This window comes from Microcaecilia unicolor, chromosome 4 (genome assembly GCF_901765095.1).
Source record: "Microcaecilia unicolor chromosome 4, aMicUni1.1, whole genome shotgun sequence".
Classification (NCBI taxonomy): domain Eukaryota; kingdom Metazoa; phylum Chordata; class Amphibia; order Gymnophiona; family Siphonopidae; genus Microcaecilia; species Microcaecilia unicolor.
This window is the reverse complement of record NC_044034.1, coordinates 45880720-45899782: the sequence shown is the minus strand read 5'-3', so window position 1 is coordinate 45899782 and position 19063 is coordinate 45880720. Positions and strand designations below refer to the sequence as shown.

The 19063-nt window shown below is 42.2% G+C and overlaps 1 protein-coding gene across 5 annotated transcripts in view; it reads right to left on the bottom strand.

The window, feature by feature from the left end:
• Window positions 1-19063, bottom strand: part of AMOTL1 (angiomotin like 1) — a 257734-nt gene that overhangs the window by 33669 nt on the left and 205002 nt on the right. For all 5 annotated transcript variants that reach the window (XM_030200208.1, XM_030200209.1, XM_030200211.1 and 2 more), the window contains one exon: window positions 14769-14959. In XM_030200208.1, coding sequence (XP_030056068.1) covers window positions 14769-14959 — 191 coding nt within the window. The remainder of the gene's footprint in view (window positions 1-14768; window positions 14960-19063) is intronic.

The window sequence follows — 19063 nt, the reverse complement described above, 5'->3', positions numbered from 1 at the left end:
GACACAACCGTAGGAAGGATCTTAGGGTGCGTACAGAGAACTACTCTGTCATGTCTAGAGATGGGCTTACCTTCTATACAGTTATAGTTAGCACTAATTGCACTGAGGTGAACTCCTACAAAACTGGTTTTCAAACCAGACTCAGAGAGATGCAGGAGGAATTCAAGCAGTTTTTGTGTATGGAAAGAGAGAGGATCTAGGGCCTTGCTCTCACACCAGATGCCAAACCTCTTCCACTTAAAGGAGTAACTTCTTTTAATGGAATCTTTCCTGGAAGCCAGCAAGACACTGGAGATACCTTCAGATAGGCGCAAGGAGGCAAACTCTAGGCTCTCAACATCCAGGTCATGAAAGCCAGGGACTGGAGGTAGGGATGAAGAAGAGACCCCTAGTTCTGAGTGATGAGGGTCAGAAAACAGTCCAATTTCCACGGTTCTTTGGGGCACAACTCCAGAAGTAGAGGGAATCACACCTGCCTTGGTCAGAATGGAGTGATGAAGATCATGCTTCCCCTGTCTTGCCTGAGTTTCAGCAAAGTTTTTCCTATCAGAGGGATGGGGGGATATGCATACAGAAGACCCATTTCCCAATGGAGGAGAAAGGCATCTGTTGCTAGTCTGCCGTATGACCCTAGTCTGGAGTACTACTGAGGGACTTTGTTGTTAAAGTGAGTGGCAAACAGATCCACCGAAGGGATACCCCACTCTCAGAAAACTGAAGGCTATCACGCAGCGGAGAGAGTGAGCCCTTGGACTGCAGCCAAGTTTATGCTGCCTAACTAATCCTGAGGCTGGGTAGGCCCCAACTGACAGTAGGCGAGTCACATCCAGGCTAGGATCAGGGATGGTCAAAAAAATGGTAGAGACTATTATTAAGAACAAAATTACAGAGCATATTCAAAAGCATGGATTAATGAGACAAAGTCAACATGGATTTAGTGAAGGGAAATCTTGCCTCACCAATCTACTACATTTCTTTGAAGGGGTGAACAAACATGTGATAAAAGTGGGCCGGTTGATATTGTGCAACTGGATTTTCAGAAGGCGTTTGACAAAGTACCTCATGAAAGACTCCAGAGGAAATTGGAGAGTCATGGGATAGGAGGTAGTGTTCTATTGTGAATTAAAAACTGGTTAAAAGATAGAAAACAGAGAGTAGGGTTAAATGGTCAGTATTCTCAATGGAGAAGGATAGTTAGTGGGGTTCCCCAGGGGTCTGTGCTGGGACCGCTGCTTTCTAACATATTTATAAATGACCTAAAGATGGGAGTAACTAGTGAGGTAATTAAAATTACTGATGACACATAGTTATTCAAAGTCATTAAATTGCTGGAGGATTGTGAAAAATTACAAGAGGACCTTACGAGACCGGGCGTCTAAATGGCAGATGACGTTTAATGTGAGCAAGTGCAAAGTGATGCATGTGGGAACGCGGAACCCGAATTATAGCTACGTCATGCAAGATTCCACGTTAGGAGTCATGGATCAAGAAAGCGATCTAGGTGTCGTCGTTGATAATACGTTGAAACCTTCTGCTCAGTGTGCTGTTGCGGCTAAGAAAGCAAATAGAATGTTAGGTAATATTAGGAAAGGAATGGAAAACAAAAATGAGGATGCCTTTGTATCGCTTCATGGTGCAACCGCACCTCGAATATTGTGTTCAATTCTGGTTGCCGCATCTCAAAAAATATAGTGGAATTAGAAAAGGTGCAGAGAAGGGCGACGAAAATGATAAAGGGGATGGGATGACTTCCCTATGAGGAAAGGCTTAAGTGGCTAGGGCTCTTCAGCTTGGAGAAAAGGCGGCTGAGGGGAGATATGATAGAGGTCTATAAAATAATGAGTGGAGTTGAACGGGTAGATGTGAACCGTCTGTTTATGCTTTCCAAAAATACTAGGACTAGGGGGCATGTGATGAAGCTGCAATGTAGTAAATTTAAAATGAATCAGAGAAAATGTTTCTTCACTCAACGTGTAATTAAACTCTGGAATTCATTGGCAGAGAATGTGGTAAAGGAGGTTAGCTTATCGGAGTTTAAAAAAGGTTTGGACGGCTTCCTAAAGGAAAAGTCCACGGACCATTATTAAATGGACTTGGAGAAAATCCACTATTTCTGGGATAAGCAGTATAAAATGTTTTGTACTTTTTGGGGATCTTGCCAGGTATTTGTGACCTGGATTGGCCACTGTTGGAAACAGGATGCTGGGCTTGATGGACCTTTGGTCTTTCTACTACTACTACTACTACTAATCATTTCTATAGCGCTACTAGACGTACGCAGCGCTGTACACTTGAACATGAAGAGACAGTCCCTGCTCGACAGAGCTTACAATCCAATTAGGACAGACAAACAAGAGATAAGGGAATATTAAAGTGAGGGTGATAAAATAAGGGGTCTGAACAAGTGAATAAGGGTTAGGATTTAAAAGCAGCATCAAAAAGGTGGGCTTTTAGCTTAGATTTGAAGACGGCCAGAGATGGAGCTTGACGTACAGGCTCAGGAAGTCTATTCCAGGCATATGGTGCAGCAAGATAAAAGGAACGGAGTCTGGAGTTAGTGGTGGAGGAGAAGGGTGCAGATAAGAGAGATTTACCCAGTGAACGGAGTTCCTGGGGAAGACTGTAGGGAGAGATGAGAGTGGAGAGGTACTGAGATATTTCCCAGTATGGCAATACTTATGTACTTATATCAGTGGAACATAAGGACAACTGGGAACAGCCCAGAAGTGGTGCAGACTTCACAGAATGAGTTCCAGGGATGAGTCAGGTTGCAGATGGTCAAGGCTCCCATGTTGTAGGTTCACAAGCCTAGGTAGTAGGAAGTACTGGATTGGAGGCCAACAGCAGGTGAGTTGGAGTGGATACCAACAATGTATTGAGGAGGCCCAAGAAAGCCTAAATAACACTGTCAGGGGAGGAGGCCAGGAAAGACCAAGCAAATCGGAGGTCAGGGCAGGCTGCGATCAAGGCAGGCAGAGGTCCAGAAGAATGGAGAAACCAAGTTGGAGTCAAGGCCAAGAACTCAATTTGAGGAGGAAAAAAGGAACAAGGGCAGGTTGGCTGGAGACACAGAAGGGAACAAGGGCAAAGGCAGGAGCGGACCCGAGACCAAGGCAAGAATAGGAACACCAAACAAGAACAGGAACCATGCGTAGCAACTCACAACTGGCAAAAGCTAGGAGGGCTGTTGCAAAGGCAGAGTAGAAGAGTCCCAAGATCCCTTATAAAGGCCCAGCTCATGATGTCACCATTGAGCGTCGTCACTGGTCCCTTAAATTATGGCCCACACTGAATCACCCAATTAATAGAAAGAAAATTACTAATTAGTTGAAATCAATGCATCCTGACATTATTTTCTTACAGGAGCCTCACTTGTCACTTAACGAATGCAACAAGCTTTCTAGTCCAGGTTTTTCTACTGCATTTCACTCTCCTGCGATTACGAAAAAAAGAGGTGTCTTCATTTTATTTCATACAAACGTATGTCTGACTCTGATGGTAGATGGTCTTTAATATGTGACAATATTCATTCTGCTGATTAAACCTTAGTTAATATATATGCTCCAGTCACTGATTCTCTGGAATTTTTTAGAACCCTCAACTTGACTATTTTGCAACATCAATCTGGCTCCCTAATAATTGCTGATGATTTTAATCAACCACTTGATATTTACCTTGACAGGTCCTCATTGTGTAGACCCTCCAAATTGAAAATGCTTCTTGAATTATATAATTGGCAGACAAATGCTAACTTGATTGATGCCTGGCATATTCTCCATCCTACTGCTAGGGATTGTACTCATTTTTCACCCCCACATAATACTTATGCTAGATTATCCTCTTCACACTCATCTCCTTGACAACCCTCCCATGATCTCTCCCACATGGATCCACCGTTCCTAACATCTCCCCTCCTTATTCCTCACTCCATGCTTATAATCCACCATTTCCTCCCTCTCTCTTTCTCTCTCCTTCCTTCCCTCCCACCTGCATCCCCTCCCCCAAGTCCAACATCTATCCTTCCTGCTCTTCCACCTGTCCTTCCTCAACCACCCCCCAGACACCTCTTCTTCCATTCCCCCCAGGCAACATGTCCTCCCTTCCTTAACTCCATCCCCCAAGTCTACCTTCAATTTGTTCTAAAAGTTGCCAGGCAGCGGCAGCGATTGACACATGCTGCCCTGCCACCGGCCCCATCGTCATCTCTCTACTGCGGCCTGCCCTCTCTGGCATAACTTCTTGTTTTTGCTGGTGTGGGCCGCAGAACAGAGATAAAGCTGGGGCCGGCAGCAGGGCAGCATGAGTGAATCACTGTCACTACCCAGTGACTTTTAGAACAACTTGAAGGTAGACTCAGGAGGAGGGTTGAGGAGGGGTTAAGGAAGGGAGGAGATGTCGCCCCGGGGGGGGGGGGGGGGTGTGGGGGGGGGGTTGAGGAAGGAAGGGAGGAGATGTGGTTGGGGAGGGAGGTGTGTGTAGCAGAGATAGCTCACAAGCAGCAAGATGCCACTCCCTTAAGAGTGCTGCCCAGTTGGCCTCATTATAGGGTTGCCCCTGGGCAGTTGTATCATCCTGATAAATTATGTATTGCCTGTCTGTGAGGTAAGTCTGGACGCAGTTATAGAAAACAAATGGGTAGTTTATTTACAAGATCCAAGATAGGCAACAAAACAGCAGATCGACAATATAAAAGAATCCAGCAATGTAAATGGGTTCAGATTTATTCACTACACATAAAAAAATAAATACATAAATAATTAAAAGCCCAGCACAGCCATGTTTCACCCTTTCCCAGGGTTGTATCAGGGGCTGTAAAAACTGTTAATACATAGAAAAACATATCAGTATAAATCATAAAAAGTCATATAACAAGTAAAATAATCAAAACATAAATCACAAGCTAGACATAAGCCACATGTGTAGAAAGCACTAGACAATACATACAATAATCAATAAATAAATGAACCTTAATGAACAAACATGTATGCAAAAAGGGAAGTGAAATAAGAAAGTGCCTTTCACATACCCAGAAGGTGTGTTCCAAAATTGTCCTTTCAGTACCCTTCTCCACCACCGCCAACTCCAGGCTCCGCCCTTTCTGCCTCGCCTCACCCCATGCTTGGAACAAACTCCCTGAGCCCATAGCCAGGCCCCTTCCCTGCCCATCTTCACATCATTGCTCAAAGCCCACCTCTTCAATGTCGCCTTCGGCACCTAACCACTACACCTCTACTCAGGAAATCTAGACTGCCCCAACTTGACATTTCGTCCTTTAGATTGTAAGCTCCTTTGAGCAGGGGCCGTCCTTCTTTGTTAATTTGTACAGCGCTGCATAATCCTAATAGCGCTCTAGAAATGTTAAGTAGTAGTAGTAGTCATCTAATGGTAAAATGGCTAACAGTAAAAAACAATGTTACTATAAAAACCATTAAACCCAATCTCATTTCAAACCATAAGAATTAAAAGTTAAAGAAACAGTACAAAACCAGGCTGACAAAAATGTGCCTTTTAATCAGTTCAATCTGCTCTATAATTTATTTGCAATCTGTCTGAGCAGAAGTTGTAAGTCTCAGTTGAATAGATATAAATATTAAAAAAGACATATTACAATAATGAACTTGGTTAGCTGTAGCATAATGCCTCACTGAGAAAGCATATGGCTTTTTATAAGTTAATTCCGATACAAATCACTCTCTTTAAAACAAAATTTAAAATACACATACCTTCTCTCCACAGAGGAGTAGTTAGTGGTGAATCTGCTTCACCTGTGTTGGTTCCAACTTTAAAAGCAAGGAGTATGGGGGGGTCAAAGTTCACAGTATATGTTAATTAGCACACTAACATATGAACAAAAGTACATTAAAAATCCGCAAGAATGATTTCAAAATAGAAACAGGATGATTCCTCATTTCAAAGAAGCCATTTGCTGAAAGAATCACAGAAAAGCTGCTAAAAACACTTTCCAAGTGCACTCGGTCATCAAGAATGGCAGATTGGTAAAAAAAGGCACAAAAAATGATGACAAATTCTAAAAGGGCATGCTTTAATTAATGCAAGCACTGTAGCACTTCAAAGTCATTAATTTTTTATCATAAAACATTAGAAAAAACTCTAGAAATGCTGCAAATTTTTCATTGTCATGTGTCGATGACATCATCAAATGCTACAACATTGGGAGATCAGGAGAAACAGTACAAAAAAGCCTGGAAACACATGAAATATATAAATATCAATTCGTGATTATATATACATATATATATATATATATATATATATATACATATCACCTCTAAAAGATACAAAACCAGCAGTTATAGTCAATACCATAAAATATGTTCATTAAATATCATATACCAATATATGTTGCAATGCTCAAATAAACAAACAAATAAACAAATAAATGAATAAATAGATAATTACTGCTGATAAAAAGATAAATTAAAGAAAACCCGACAAAACTCCATTTCCATGCTGAAGGCACGGTGGGGGGGGGGGGGGGGGGGGGGTTACTGTCTGGGACCTGAAAATTAATCTTTGTTCTTGTCTGTAATAGAAGCTTGTCCACATCTCCCCCTCTCTATGTAGGTTGTGGAGCTGCTAAAGAAATCTCACCTACAGTCAGTTCCTTAGATTGAAGAGGCTGTGCTCGAATAACGCAACATATGTAAAAAGGTCTAAGGAAATGAAAAATAGATTTAAGGAGAAAGGATATCCGTCTAAATACATTGACACTTTGCTATCAGCAGGCAGCTATCATAGGAAGGAAGTTATAAAAAATACAGTAAGGCAGAAATCTGACAGGACTATGTGTCCTTTACTATTCACACATATGTCAAATGGGCATCCCGGATAAAATAGCCATGTAACTACTACTAATCATTTCTATAGTGCTAGTAGCCATAAGCAGCCCTGTACACGTAATATGCAGCCACTTTCTCTGTCGCTAAAGGGCTCAAAATCTAAGTTGTTTTTTTTTTTTTGGGGGGGGGGGGGTTGTACCAGGGGCAATGGAGGGTTAAGTGACATTTTCCAAGAGGTCACAAGGAGCTGCAGTGGAAATTGAACCCAGGATGCCAGGATCAAAGCGTGCTGCACTAACCATTAGGCCACTTCTCCACTATAGTAAAAGGGGGCCTCAGTGCATGTCAAAAGCATGAGCTGATGCCAGCACAGGCCCCCCTTTGCCACAGCTTAGTAAAAAGACCCTTTAAACATTTATCCATCCGGTTACTGGTGAAGAATTTATACTGAGACACTTTTATACTTGTAAAACCGTTGCTGTTTTTTATGCTGCAATATGTCCCCTAAAAGCGAAGGTACTTACCTGTAGCAAGTATTCTCCGAGGACAGCAGGCCATCAATTCTCAAATGTGGGTGATGTTATCCAAGTCACCCAGTACGGAACACTTTTATAGCATAGTATATCTTTAAGAGCAGTTGACAGCGCCCCCACCATGCATGCGCAAGTGCCTTCCTGCCCGCTGTGATGTGGGGACAAAATTGGCCCTACAGAAAAGGCACTATTTTATACTGTGAACCTGACTTCCAAGTTACAGACTCAGGTCAAGTCAGCTCATGCTAAGGCTTATTGGCTCAGTAGGCCCCAGTCCTATTGAGCAGTGAAAGGTACATTGCTGACATAGCCAAGGCTGCAGGAAAATAATTTCATCAACAACCTTGTTTTACAGAAACAGGGTCTTCATGTTGAGGACCAATCTTCTCATGGCGCTGATAGCCCTGCTATTTGGTCCTTCAAGCCATAACATTGAAAAGTCCCAGATTTGTTATTCTGGATAGCATTACTCTCTAAACTCAGGAAAAGGGTATAAGAAACTCTTCCTCCAGCATAACGTCACCTTTGGGTGTTATCTTGAGCAGTTCATGCGAGAGCTGCCAGCAGCCCAAGTCCAAGCCAGCCATATGATGAACAGTATCTGAGGCTCGTTAATAGTGGCCCATCACCACCTGTCTTGCTCACCTGCCTGTTGGGTTGCCTGCCTGAGTGAGAGAGACCATCAGCTGACTGACCATCCCAGAGAGAGAGACAGAGAGAGATCACCTGCCAGCTACTAGCTGTGGTTCCTGTTCTCCCAAGGAGTCCTACAGTCTGACTGCCTCCATCTACAATATTCTGAGTGAAAGAGCTGACTGTCATCAAGTCAGGTCGTTTACGTGTCCGAACTAAGTTCAGGAATAGGACATGTGTGCGTTCGCTACCCTGCCTTGACAGGTACATAAATACTCAGTATTTTACCATCATTTTGGGTAGCATAAGTACATTTGTCTCTGATTTACTGTTTTTCCGCTGCAAATATAATAAATTCGCTTCACTATTTCCATGACATCTGAGCCTTGTACCTTTATCAGTTCCTTAGGCTGTAAAAACTAGGATGAGACTTCAGTGGGATGTCTTATTCTAACCAGAGTGCTACCTCTTATGTTTTTTACCATTTTTCATATGTCCCCAGATTGTCTGACCTTTACCTGAGGCTGGGTAATTGTGTTAGCACCACAGTGAAAGCGCAGGACCGTCAGTACAGTAAAATAGTTATACAAGACAACTCCATGAAGAGGCAGGAAGGTAGGTAAAAATTGATGGCCTGCTGTCCTTGGAGAACACCTGCTCCAGTTAAGTATCTTCACTTTTTCTGAGGATAAGCAGGCCAGACAGTTCTCACAAATGGGAATCCTTAGCTACCAGGCTCACAAAAAACAACAAAGAGTAGGTCAAAAAGAACTCACAACTGAAACTAGAGTGTAGCCTGGAACATAGCAAAATAGGCCTAGGAGGGTGGAGTTGGATTCTAGACCCCAAATAAATGCTGCAGAATTATCTGTCCAAACCATCAAGTCAGGTATCTTGCTCTAGGCAATAGTGAGATGTGAATGTGTGGACTGAAGCCTTGCAAACCTCTTCTATAGAGGCTGATCTCAACTGGGCTACTAACGCAGCTATGGCTCAGACATTATGAACTCAAAAGTCAGCTCAGCTTGGGCTTAAGTGAAAGAAATTCAATCTGCCAGCCAATTGGAGGCTGTGCATTTCCCAGTGGTGACCCCATATTGGGATCAAAAGAAACAAACAGCTGGGTGGACTGTGTGTAGGGCCTAGTCCAATCCAGGTAAAAGGCCAATGCTCGCTTGCAATCCAAGGTGTGCAGTGCGCTTTCACCAGGATGGGCACGAGGTTTGGGAAAGAATGCTGGAAGAACGATAAGACTGATTTAGATGGAACTCTGACACAATCTTAGGCATGAACTTAGGTTGCTTGCAGAGAACTACTCTATTATGACGACATTTCATGTAAGGTGGATCTGCTACTAAGCTCTGAAGCTCACTTACCCTGCAAGCTGAAGTAACAGCCACCAAAAGCAAGACCTTCCAGGTGAAGTACTTTAGTGGACAGGAATCAAGTGATTCAAAAGCAGCTTTCATTAGCTGGGAAAGGACAATGTTGATGTCCCATGACACAGGCAGAGGTTTGATGGGGGCTTTCTCAAAAGCAAATCTATCATAAAGTGAACAATTAGAAGCTGTCCAGAAATATGCTTACCTTCTATATGGTGATAGTGTGCACTAATTGCACTGAGATGAACTCTTACAGAGTTGGTTTTAAGACCAGACTCTGAGAGGTGTAGAAGGTATTCAAGCAGGGTCTGTGTAGGGTAAGAAAGAGGATCTAGGACCCCACCCTCACACCAGATGGCAAACCGCCTCCATTTGAAAGAGTAACGCATCTTAGTGGAATTTTTCCTGGAAGCCAACAAGACTCTGGAGACACCCTCTGGAAGATGAATGGAAGCAAATTCTAAGTTCTCAACATCCAGGCTACAAGGGCCAGGGATTGGAGGCTGAGATATAGAAGAGACTCCTCATTCTGCATTATAAGGGTTGGAAAACACTCCGATCTCCAAGGTTCTTCGGAGGATAACTCCAGAGGAAGAGGGAATCAGATTTGCCTGGGCCAATCACCAGCCAATTGTCCAGGTAGGGAAACACATGGACTCCTAGTCTGCATAGTGACGCTGCAACTACCACTAGACATTTGGTGAAAATCTCGGGAGCTGATCGAGGCCAAATGGCAACATGCGGTACAGAAAGTGATATGTTTCCATTCTAAATCTTTCTGTGGCCCGGAAGTATTGGGATGTGAGTTTAGGCATAGTTTACGTCCAGAGAGCACAGCCAAACTTGAACCTGAATCATTGGGAGAAGGGTGCCCAGGGAAATGATTCTGAACTTTTCTTTGACTAGGAATTTGTTCAGAGCTCTTAGGTCTAGGATGGGACACATCCCACCTGTCTTCTTTGGAACAAGGAAGTACCTGGAATAGAATCCCTTCCCTTCTTCACCTGGTGGAATGGGCTTGACCGAATGGGCCTTTACAAGGGCGGAGAGTTCCTCTGCAAGTAACTTCTTGTGCTGAGAGCTGAAGCAAGATGCTTTCGAAGGGCAATTTGGTAGTTTCTGATACCAATACAGGGCGTAACTGAGATAGAGTATTTGAAGAACCCACCGGTCGGAGGTTACAAGGGGTCACCTTTCTTTGAAAAAACTCAACTTCCTTCTCACCAGTAGGTCATCCAGAATGGTCACTGGTATGGCAGCTATGCTCTGCTGAAGCCAGTCAAAAACTCATCCCCTGTTTTAACTGGGGAGCCATCTGGGCTTTAGGAACACGCTGTTGATGAGATCAAGCACACTGGGGGCTGAGACTGCTCGGAAGGGTGAGAAGAAAGGGTATACCTACGCCTCTGAGAGCAGTAGGGACCTCTCTTTGATATGCCCGAAAATCTCCTGGATGAGGAGGGTGCAGAAGGCGTCTGCATGGAGAGAGTATCAATGGTGTCAGTGTGTTTTTTGATGAGGTCGAAGAACTCCTCCAAATTCTCCCCAAAAAGATTATCCCTCTGGCACGTGGTATCTGCCAACCTCTGCAGGACCGCCGGGTCCAAGTCAAAGACACTCAGCCATGAGAGTGTGCGTGTCACTATTCTCTTAACAGAAATTTTGGATGCCACATCAAAAGTATCATAAGTACCCCTGGCCAGAAATTTACAGCACGCCGTCTGCTGCTCGGCTAGCTGGCAAAGAGATTCAGCCTCCTCTGGTGGGAGAGAATCTGCCAAATCAATCATACTGCGCACCCAAACACTGGAGACACCAGGAATGGGTGTCAGTCCCAGAGATGGTCCGACTGCACCAAGCACAGCACTTGAAACCACTGGGAACCTTCAATGACACGGAAGAGAAAACCAGCCATGGCCAAATCAAATGACTTGATTGTGACAGTAAAAGAGGGCAAATCACCAAGATAAATGAAGGGAAAACATCTCAAATGAAGGAAAGGGCTAAAAGGGCCTTGTGAACCCGAAAAAAAAAATTAAAAAATGGTGAAAAACGAACTAAAACTTTAAGGGTATGGAGAAAATAATCCTGAAAAGGGAAAACATAAAACTGAGCCAAAGAAACTTGTAGGGAAGGCACAAAAAAGCTCAAAAAGAATTGACGCACCAGACACTGTGAGGAGTGCGCGCAGCATGTTCTCTCCTCACTGCGGATGAAGAGAGACTGATGGTCTCACATCCTCACAGAGGATGGGAAGGTACTCGCTCATGCGTGATGAGGGTGCTGTTGCATGCTGTTAAAAATATATCACACTATAAAAACGTTCTGTACCGTGCAACGTGGATGACATCACCCACATGTGAGAACTGTCTGGCCTGCTTGTCTCCATTAGTAAGACCAAAAGAAGATTTGAGAATCATTGAGTATAAGAATGCTATGAGAAGACACATTAAGGAGAAGTCACTTATGGAGCATACATACCATGCAAGCTAGGCACACGTTTGAAAAATGCAGATTTTTTTGCTCTAGCCACTCCACAGCCTACATGGAGAGGGTGAAATATGGACAAGCTTCTATTACAGACAGAACAAAGATTAATTTTCAAGTTCCAGACAATGCAACCCCCCCAGTGGCTTAAATATGGAAATGTGCTTGTTGGTATTCCTTTAATTTATCTTTTTTTGTTTTTATCAGTTGTTGTACAGTATTTCTCTATTTATTTATTTATTTATTTCAGCATTGCAACATGTATTGGCATTTGATATTTTATTGTATTGACTATAATTGCTGATTTTGTATCTTTTAGAAGTGAAATAAGCATTTTTTACATATATTATCAATAATTGACATATTATTGACATATTTCACGTGCTTCCAGGCTTTTTTTCACCGTTTCTACTGATCCCCAATGTTTTAGCATCCCATGATGTAATCGACGCATGATGGCATCATTGGAATGCACAAAATTTATGACATTCTTGGTGATTTTTCTAATGTTTTTATGATCAATGAATTATGAAACTGAAGTGATTTTATTAATTCAAGCATGCCCTTTCAGAATTTCTCATCGTTCTTTGTTTTTGTGTCTTTTTTTTTTTTTTTTTTACCAATCTGCTATTTTTGATGAATGAGTGTGCCTCTGTGATTCTTTTTACTAAATGGCATCTTTTAAGTGAGGTATCATGCTGTTTCTATTTTTAATTTATTCTTGTGGATTTTTATGTGCTTTTTATATATGCTAAAGTGCTAATTAACATATGCTGCAACCTAGGACCCCCATACTCCTTGCTTTTAAAGCTAGTATCAGCACAGGTGAGGCAGATTCACCACTAAATGCTCCTTTGTGGAGAGAAGGTATGTGTTTTAAGATTTCGCTTTAAAAGAGTGATTTGTAACTGAATTAACTTATAGAGAGCCATATGCTTTTTCAGTGAGGCATTATGCCACAGCCAACCAAGTTAATCTTTCTAATATGGCTTTTTTTAACATTCATATCTATTCAGCTGAGACTTAACTTCTGCACAGACAGTTTGCAAATAAATTATAAAGCAGATTGAATTGAATAAGTTTATGTTTTGACAGTAAAGGCACATTTCTGTCAGCCCGGTTTTGTGCTGCTTCTTTTGTCAGGATTTAACTTTTACTTCTTATGGTTTGAAAGGAGATTGAGTTTAATGTTTTTTTTTATACTAACACTCTTTTTTACTGTTACCCATTTTACCATTAGGTGACAATTTTGGAACATACTTTCTGGGTATGTAAAAGGCACTTTTTAAATTTCATCTTCTTGTTTATATACATGTTCTATGTATTGCTCTATGTATTAAGGTTCTTTAATTATTGATTATTATATGCATTGTATAGTGCCTTTTACACATGTGGATTATGGATTTAATCTGTGGTTTATGTTTTTATTACTTTACTTGTTATATGAGTTTTTCTGATTTATTCTAATATGTTTGTAAGCCGCACTGAGCCTGCTATCAAGCGGGAAAGAGCGGGGTATAAATGCTATAAATAAATAAATAAAAATACCAATATGTTTTTCTATGTATTAACAGTTTTTACAGCCCCTGATGCAGCCCTAGGAAAGGGCGAAACATGGACGTGTTGGGCTTTTAATTATTTATGTATCTATTTTTTTATGTGTAGTGAATAAATCTAAATCCATTTACATTGCTGGAGTCTTTTATATCGCCGATCTGCTGTTTTGTTGCCTGCCTTGGAATCAGTTATATACTGTTTTCGTAAGACCAATATCGTGTAGCTGTTGCAGAAGAAGGGCATGATCAACGAGATCGAATGCTGCTGAAAGATCTGCAGACAGAAGTAAAACACTCATAGACCAATCAAGATGAGAACAAATAAAATTAGTAAGACCTAATAATGCAGTGTCTGTACTATGGTACTGTCGGAATCCAGTTTAGTGAGGATGTAAGGCATTTGTTTTAGTAATAAAATCCACAAGCTGAGAATGACGGTAGTTTGTAACATCAGAAACAAATATAGATGAATCTTTAAGCTTAGGATGAATGGCAGCTATTTTCCATAATAATGGAACCACTCCTTTTGTTAAACTAATCTGTACCACAGCATGGATAAAAGGTAGGAAAGTGGACAGGAAATTCTTAAGAAACACAGATGGAATAGGGGCTGTGGTAATCTCCTACTTCTAATAATCTTGTCCAATTCTGCCGGGGATGGGGAGACTGAACTCTGCAAAGGTACTGCACATTTGCAATGATGGCTATTTTATAACACAGACTTTCCTATGTTGCCACAATGACGTCCATGTCCCAATGTTTTCCCTGTTCATAGTTTGGACTTTTAAGTTTGTAAAATAGATGTTCATGCTGGACATAGAAACATGACGGCAGATAAGGGCCATATGACCCATCCAGTCTGCCCATCCTCTGTAACCCTTACCTCTTCCTGTTCCTAAGCGATCCCACATGCTTATCCCAGGCCATTCCTCTTGTGATTTAACAACTTTGAATAACTTTGTGTCATCAGCAAATTTAATTACCTCACTAGTTACTCCCATCTCTAGATCATTTATAAATATGTCAAAAAGCAGCGGTCCCAGCACAGACCCCTGGGCAATGCCACTATCTACCCTTCTCCTTCATGGTTAAACCAGCACTGAATATCAACCTCTTTGTGTCTAAGTGACATGTTTAAGTTATAGGAGGTATAACTTAAAATATCTATCTTAGGCTGTTCAAGTTATAAGTGGAAATCTAGGTAGCACTATCTAAATGGATAGTTTCACCGAGTATACACATGATTTGAAAACATCTGTGTTAGACCTTTCAAATCACACATTGATTGCATAGATGAGTATTGACCTCAATGTATTCTGCCTTCATCTAACTTTACACTATATGTTGTCTGGGATGAGCATTCTTCTTGGCTCCCACCTCTGTGCAGCAGCTGTAGCAGCAGCATCCATGGCAAAGTGTCTCATTGCACTCTCCTCCAAGTATTTCTGCTCCCATTTGGTCATGTCAGCCTCCAGAGCCAGAATGGTCTCCTCCTTTTCTCGCAGTAACTCCATCAGTGCTGGGGCATTATATTCTGGTGCACCAACAGTATGACAATTTGGATGTCTCTGAAGGAAACAAAAAGGAAAACTGATCAGAAATGTTACTCAGCAGGCATAAACTACAGAGAAAGTTCCAAGAAAATGATTTCAGCAATTTGAAAGATCTGTAAATTGCAGAGCACATTAATCTGATCGTCTCTCAGCTGGATGCCCATAATGCACAATTATATAAAACTTCACATCTTAAGCTTGGTTTCTTCCCAGCTCTGTTTCTGGCAGTTTAATCTCCAAGGTGATTTCATTCCTGTCCCCCTCCCTATTGTTGCTGTATCTTCCTCATTCTCTTCCTCGGGCCCACAAACAGGAGGAACAGTTTACAGATGAAGGAGAAGAGAAGGAAATTAATTCTCTTTCACATACATACACTCTTCATTCTCCTGATGCCACTACACATAGGGTTACCATATTTGTGGAGACAAGAAAAAGAGGACACAAAAAAAATAAAATGATGCCCTGCCCCCAGCCCCAACACCACACCCTGCTGCACAGTCACAGGCACTCAAGAGGGGTCCAGGAGGAGGGTCATCTTCTGTTCAAGGGAATAGAAGTTGGAGGGAGGGAGACAAACGGGACAAAGCACAAATTTTTGGCTTCCGCCAAAAATATATGGACATTTTCGGCCAAAAAAGAAACATGGCTGAAAATCAAAATGATCTTTCAGCCGAAACCAAAACTGGTCAGAAAGGATTTTGAGAAAAAAGGAGAAGAGTGGGGGAAGATAGGCTCTTTCTCCACTCTTCTCCTTTTTTCTCTATATTGTTTCATGGGGTGCACCTCCACACTTCGTGTGGTTTCCTTTTTTAAACAGAAAGGATTTTGAGCCAGTTTTGGAGCCATAACCAAATGTGAAATTCAGTTGGCTTCTTCAGTCAGGGCCGACAGTCAGTGAAGTCAGTCAGTCAGTCAGGAAAAAACAAGAGCGCTGACCGCTTCTCATGTGATCAGGCCTATATCGACATACCTCTCAATAATGACCTGTGACAGTCAGTCCAGAATGTCAGTCCATGACTGTCTGGCAGTCAGTCTGAACTGACTGACTGTTTGGCTGTCAGTCAGGACTGCAGGCCTCTCTTACCTCAGTTAGTTAGCGTTCATGACTCCAAAATAAGAAATAAACTGGGCAAAAATGGGATTCGTCAGAGAGAAGCAAGGCAGAAATTGCAGCTATCCATACATAATGTCAGTGCTTATCTTAAATTTGCAAAAACATATCTGGATGATCCCTAAGCCTTTTCAATATCAATAATATTCTTATAAACAGCAATTTCCACCAAAATGGATTCAACGCAGTATACAATTATGAACATAAAGTTAAAATACAATAAACAATCAAAAATACAAAAAATTTACTGAAAATACATAATGTAACAAAAGCTTATAAAATTATACTTCTTTGGCCAGCCAAGTTTTGACTTTAAAAAAAAAAATTTTTTTCAAGTAATCTCTCTCCAATCTTAAATGTAGAGGAAAACTGTTCCAAAGAGACACACCACTGATAGGAAATAGAGTCTTAGCCACACTACGAAAGTGTGTGTGGGGGAGGGGGGAGGGGGGGCAGGATCAATTTGTTCCACAACCGAGATGAATACCTATTTAATGGGACACAAACAATATTAATCAATAATTCCGAAGCTGTATCATAAAGAATTTGGTAAAACAAACAAGCTATTTTAAAAATGATTCGTCCGCTGAGAGCCAGTGAAGCTTGGTAATATAACATGATACACTATTAAATTTAATCAATTTAAAAATCAGCCTAACTGCAATGTTTTGTATAAGTTGCAACTTTCTCAAAGTCCTTGAAGATAATCCCAAATAGAGAGAATTGCAGTAGTCCAGGTGTTGAAGAAGCATTTGGACCACAAGAGCAAATGTTTTTTGATCAAAGAGCGATATATTTAACCTTTGTTTTAATCTAAAAAAGTGTTTTTCACCACAATTGATTCACTTGAGGGTTCAGATTCAGACTCTATACTGAAAACTCTGTCATTAGATAGGGTGTTAAGAAGGTACAGTTACTCCCTGATTCCTAAACCAAAGTATCTTTGTTTTATTAGGGTTTAGTTTTAGCTTGTTATGAAAAGCCCAATCCTGAATCTTATTCACACCTAATAAAATAGTATCCTCAAGACAGGGGCGTAGCTACGGGTGGGCCTGGGTGGGCCCAGGCCCACTCAATTTCAGTCCAGGCCCGCCCAGCGCCAGCCCCAGCACCCATTGCCGGCCACTGCTGTTTTCCTGTTGAGCAGCAGGGCTGGCGCTACAAAAAGAAGAAGCGCTAACGGCGCTAAGGACGAGAAATGTTAAAAAAAAAAAAAAAAGCGCGGCACCGGCAGGCACTGTCTCGGCAGCCTTGAGGCATTGGCTGCTGGCTCGCAGGCTCCTCCCGTCTGCGGGAGGAGCCTGCGAGCCAGCAGCCAATGCCTCAGCAGCCAATGCCTCAAGGCTGCCGAGACAGTGCCTGCCGGTGCCGCGCTTTTTTTTTTTAAACATTTCTCGTCCTTAGCGCCGTTAGCGCTTCTTCTTTTTTGTAGCGCCGGCCCTGCTGCTCAACAGGAAAAGCAGCAGTGGCCGGCAATGGGGGCTGGCGCTGGCATGCAGGGCGGGCCTCGTCGAAGAAAGGAGGGAAAACATGGAAGGATGGGGAGAAAAAGAGGGAAACCAGATGGAAGGATGGGGAGAAAGAGGGAAAACATGGAAGGATGGGGAGAAAAGAGGGAAAACAGATGGAAGGATGGCAGAGAATGAGGGAAAACATGGAAGGATGGGGAGAAAGAGGGAAACATGGAAGGATGGGGAGAATGAGGGAAAACAGGATGGGGAGAAAGAGGGAAAACAGATGGAAGGATGGCAGAGAAAGAGGGAAAACATGGAAGGATGGGGAGAAAGAGGGAAAACATGGAAGGATGGGGAGAAAAGAGGGAAAACAGATGGAAGGATGGCAGAGAATGAGGGAAAACATGGAAGGATGGGGAGAAAGAGGGAAAACACGGAAGGATGGGGAGAAAAGATAGAAAACAGATGGAAGGATGGGGAGAGAAAGAGGGAAAACGGATGGATGGGGAGAGAGACTCTGGATGGAAGGATGGGGAGAGAAAGGGGAGAGACTGGAAGGATGTGGAGAGAGAAGGGACACTGAACAGAAAAGGGTAGAGTGATACAGAGACACTGGTTAGAAAGAGGGAGAGAGACATTAGATGGAAGGATCAGGAGAGAGGATAGATGGATGGAAGGATGGGGAGAGAAAGAGGGAAGACACTGGATGGAAGGGTAGGGAGAAAGGTGACACTGGACGGAAGGATGCAGAAAGAAAGAGGGGAGACTACTGGAAGGATGGGGAGAGAGAGGGGAGACTGGAAGGATGGGGAGAGAAAGAAGAGAGCTGCTGGATGGAAAAGGAGAGTAGTGAAAGACTGGAGAATAAGAGGAAGGGGCATGGGGAGAACAAGGGTGAGAAAAAGATGAAAAGCCATAAGTAGATGAAGGAAATTAAAGAATGGATAGTAAGAATGAATTAAATCAGGACAGAGAGAGAGAGGCAGAAAAATATTGAAGAAAGCAAAGAAAAAGGAGAGAAAAATGAGAAATGGCCAGGAAACCGTGGCAGAAGAGTTAAGCGAAAACGAAGGAAAGCAGAATCTAGAGACTGGGAGCGACACAATGAGAAAAAGTAAATGGCCATACAAGAAAGGTAAAGAAAATAATTTTATTTTAATTTAGGATAAAGTAATATGGTACCTGTGTTAATGAAGTTTCAGAGACCAATACTTCCTTCCTTAGGTCAGGCGAGGATACCGTAACAGCATTATACTGACCTGAGGCAGGAGGTTTTGGCCTCTGAAAGCTCATTGAAAAGGGTATTAGGCTATTAAATACATTTTCTGAAATCTGATGCACTGAAAAGCAGCACTTTACCCTGTGTGACAAATGCATCTGATTAGCGTGACTAAATTTTGCTGGGGGAGGGGGGGTAGAGAGAAAATTTTGTGCCCACCCACTTTGGGTTCAGGCCCATCCAAAATTCTCAAGATCGAAGAATTAACAGGAACCAGTAACAACAACAAAATGTCTCGGCATAAGAGAGAAGCAACTCCCCTAGCCCTAGTTCAG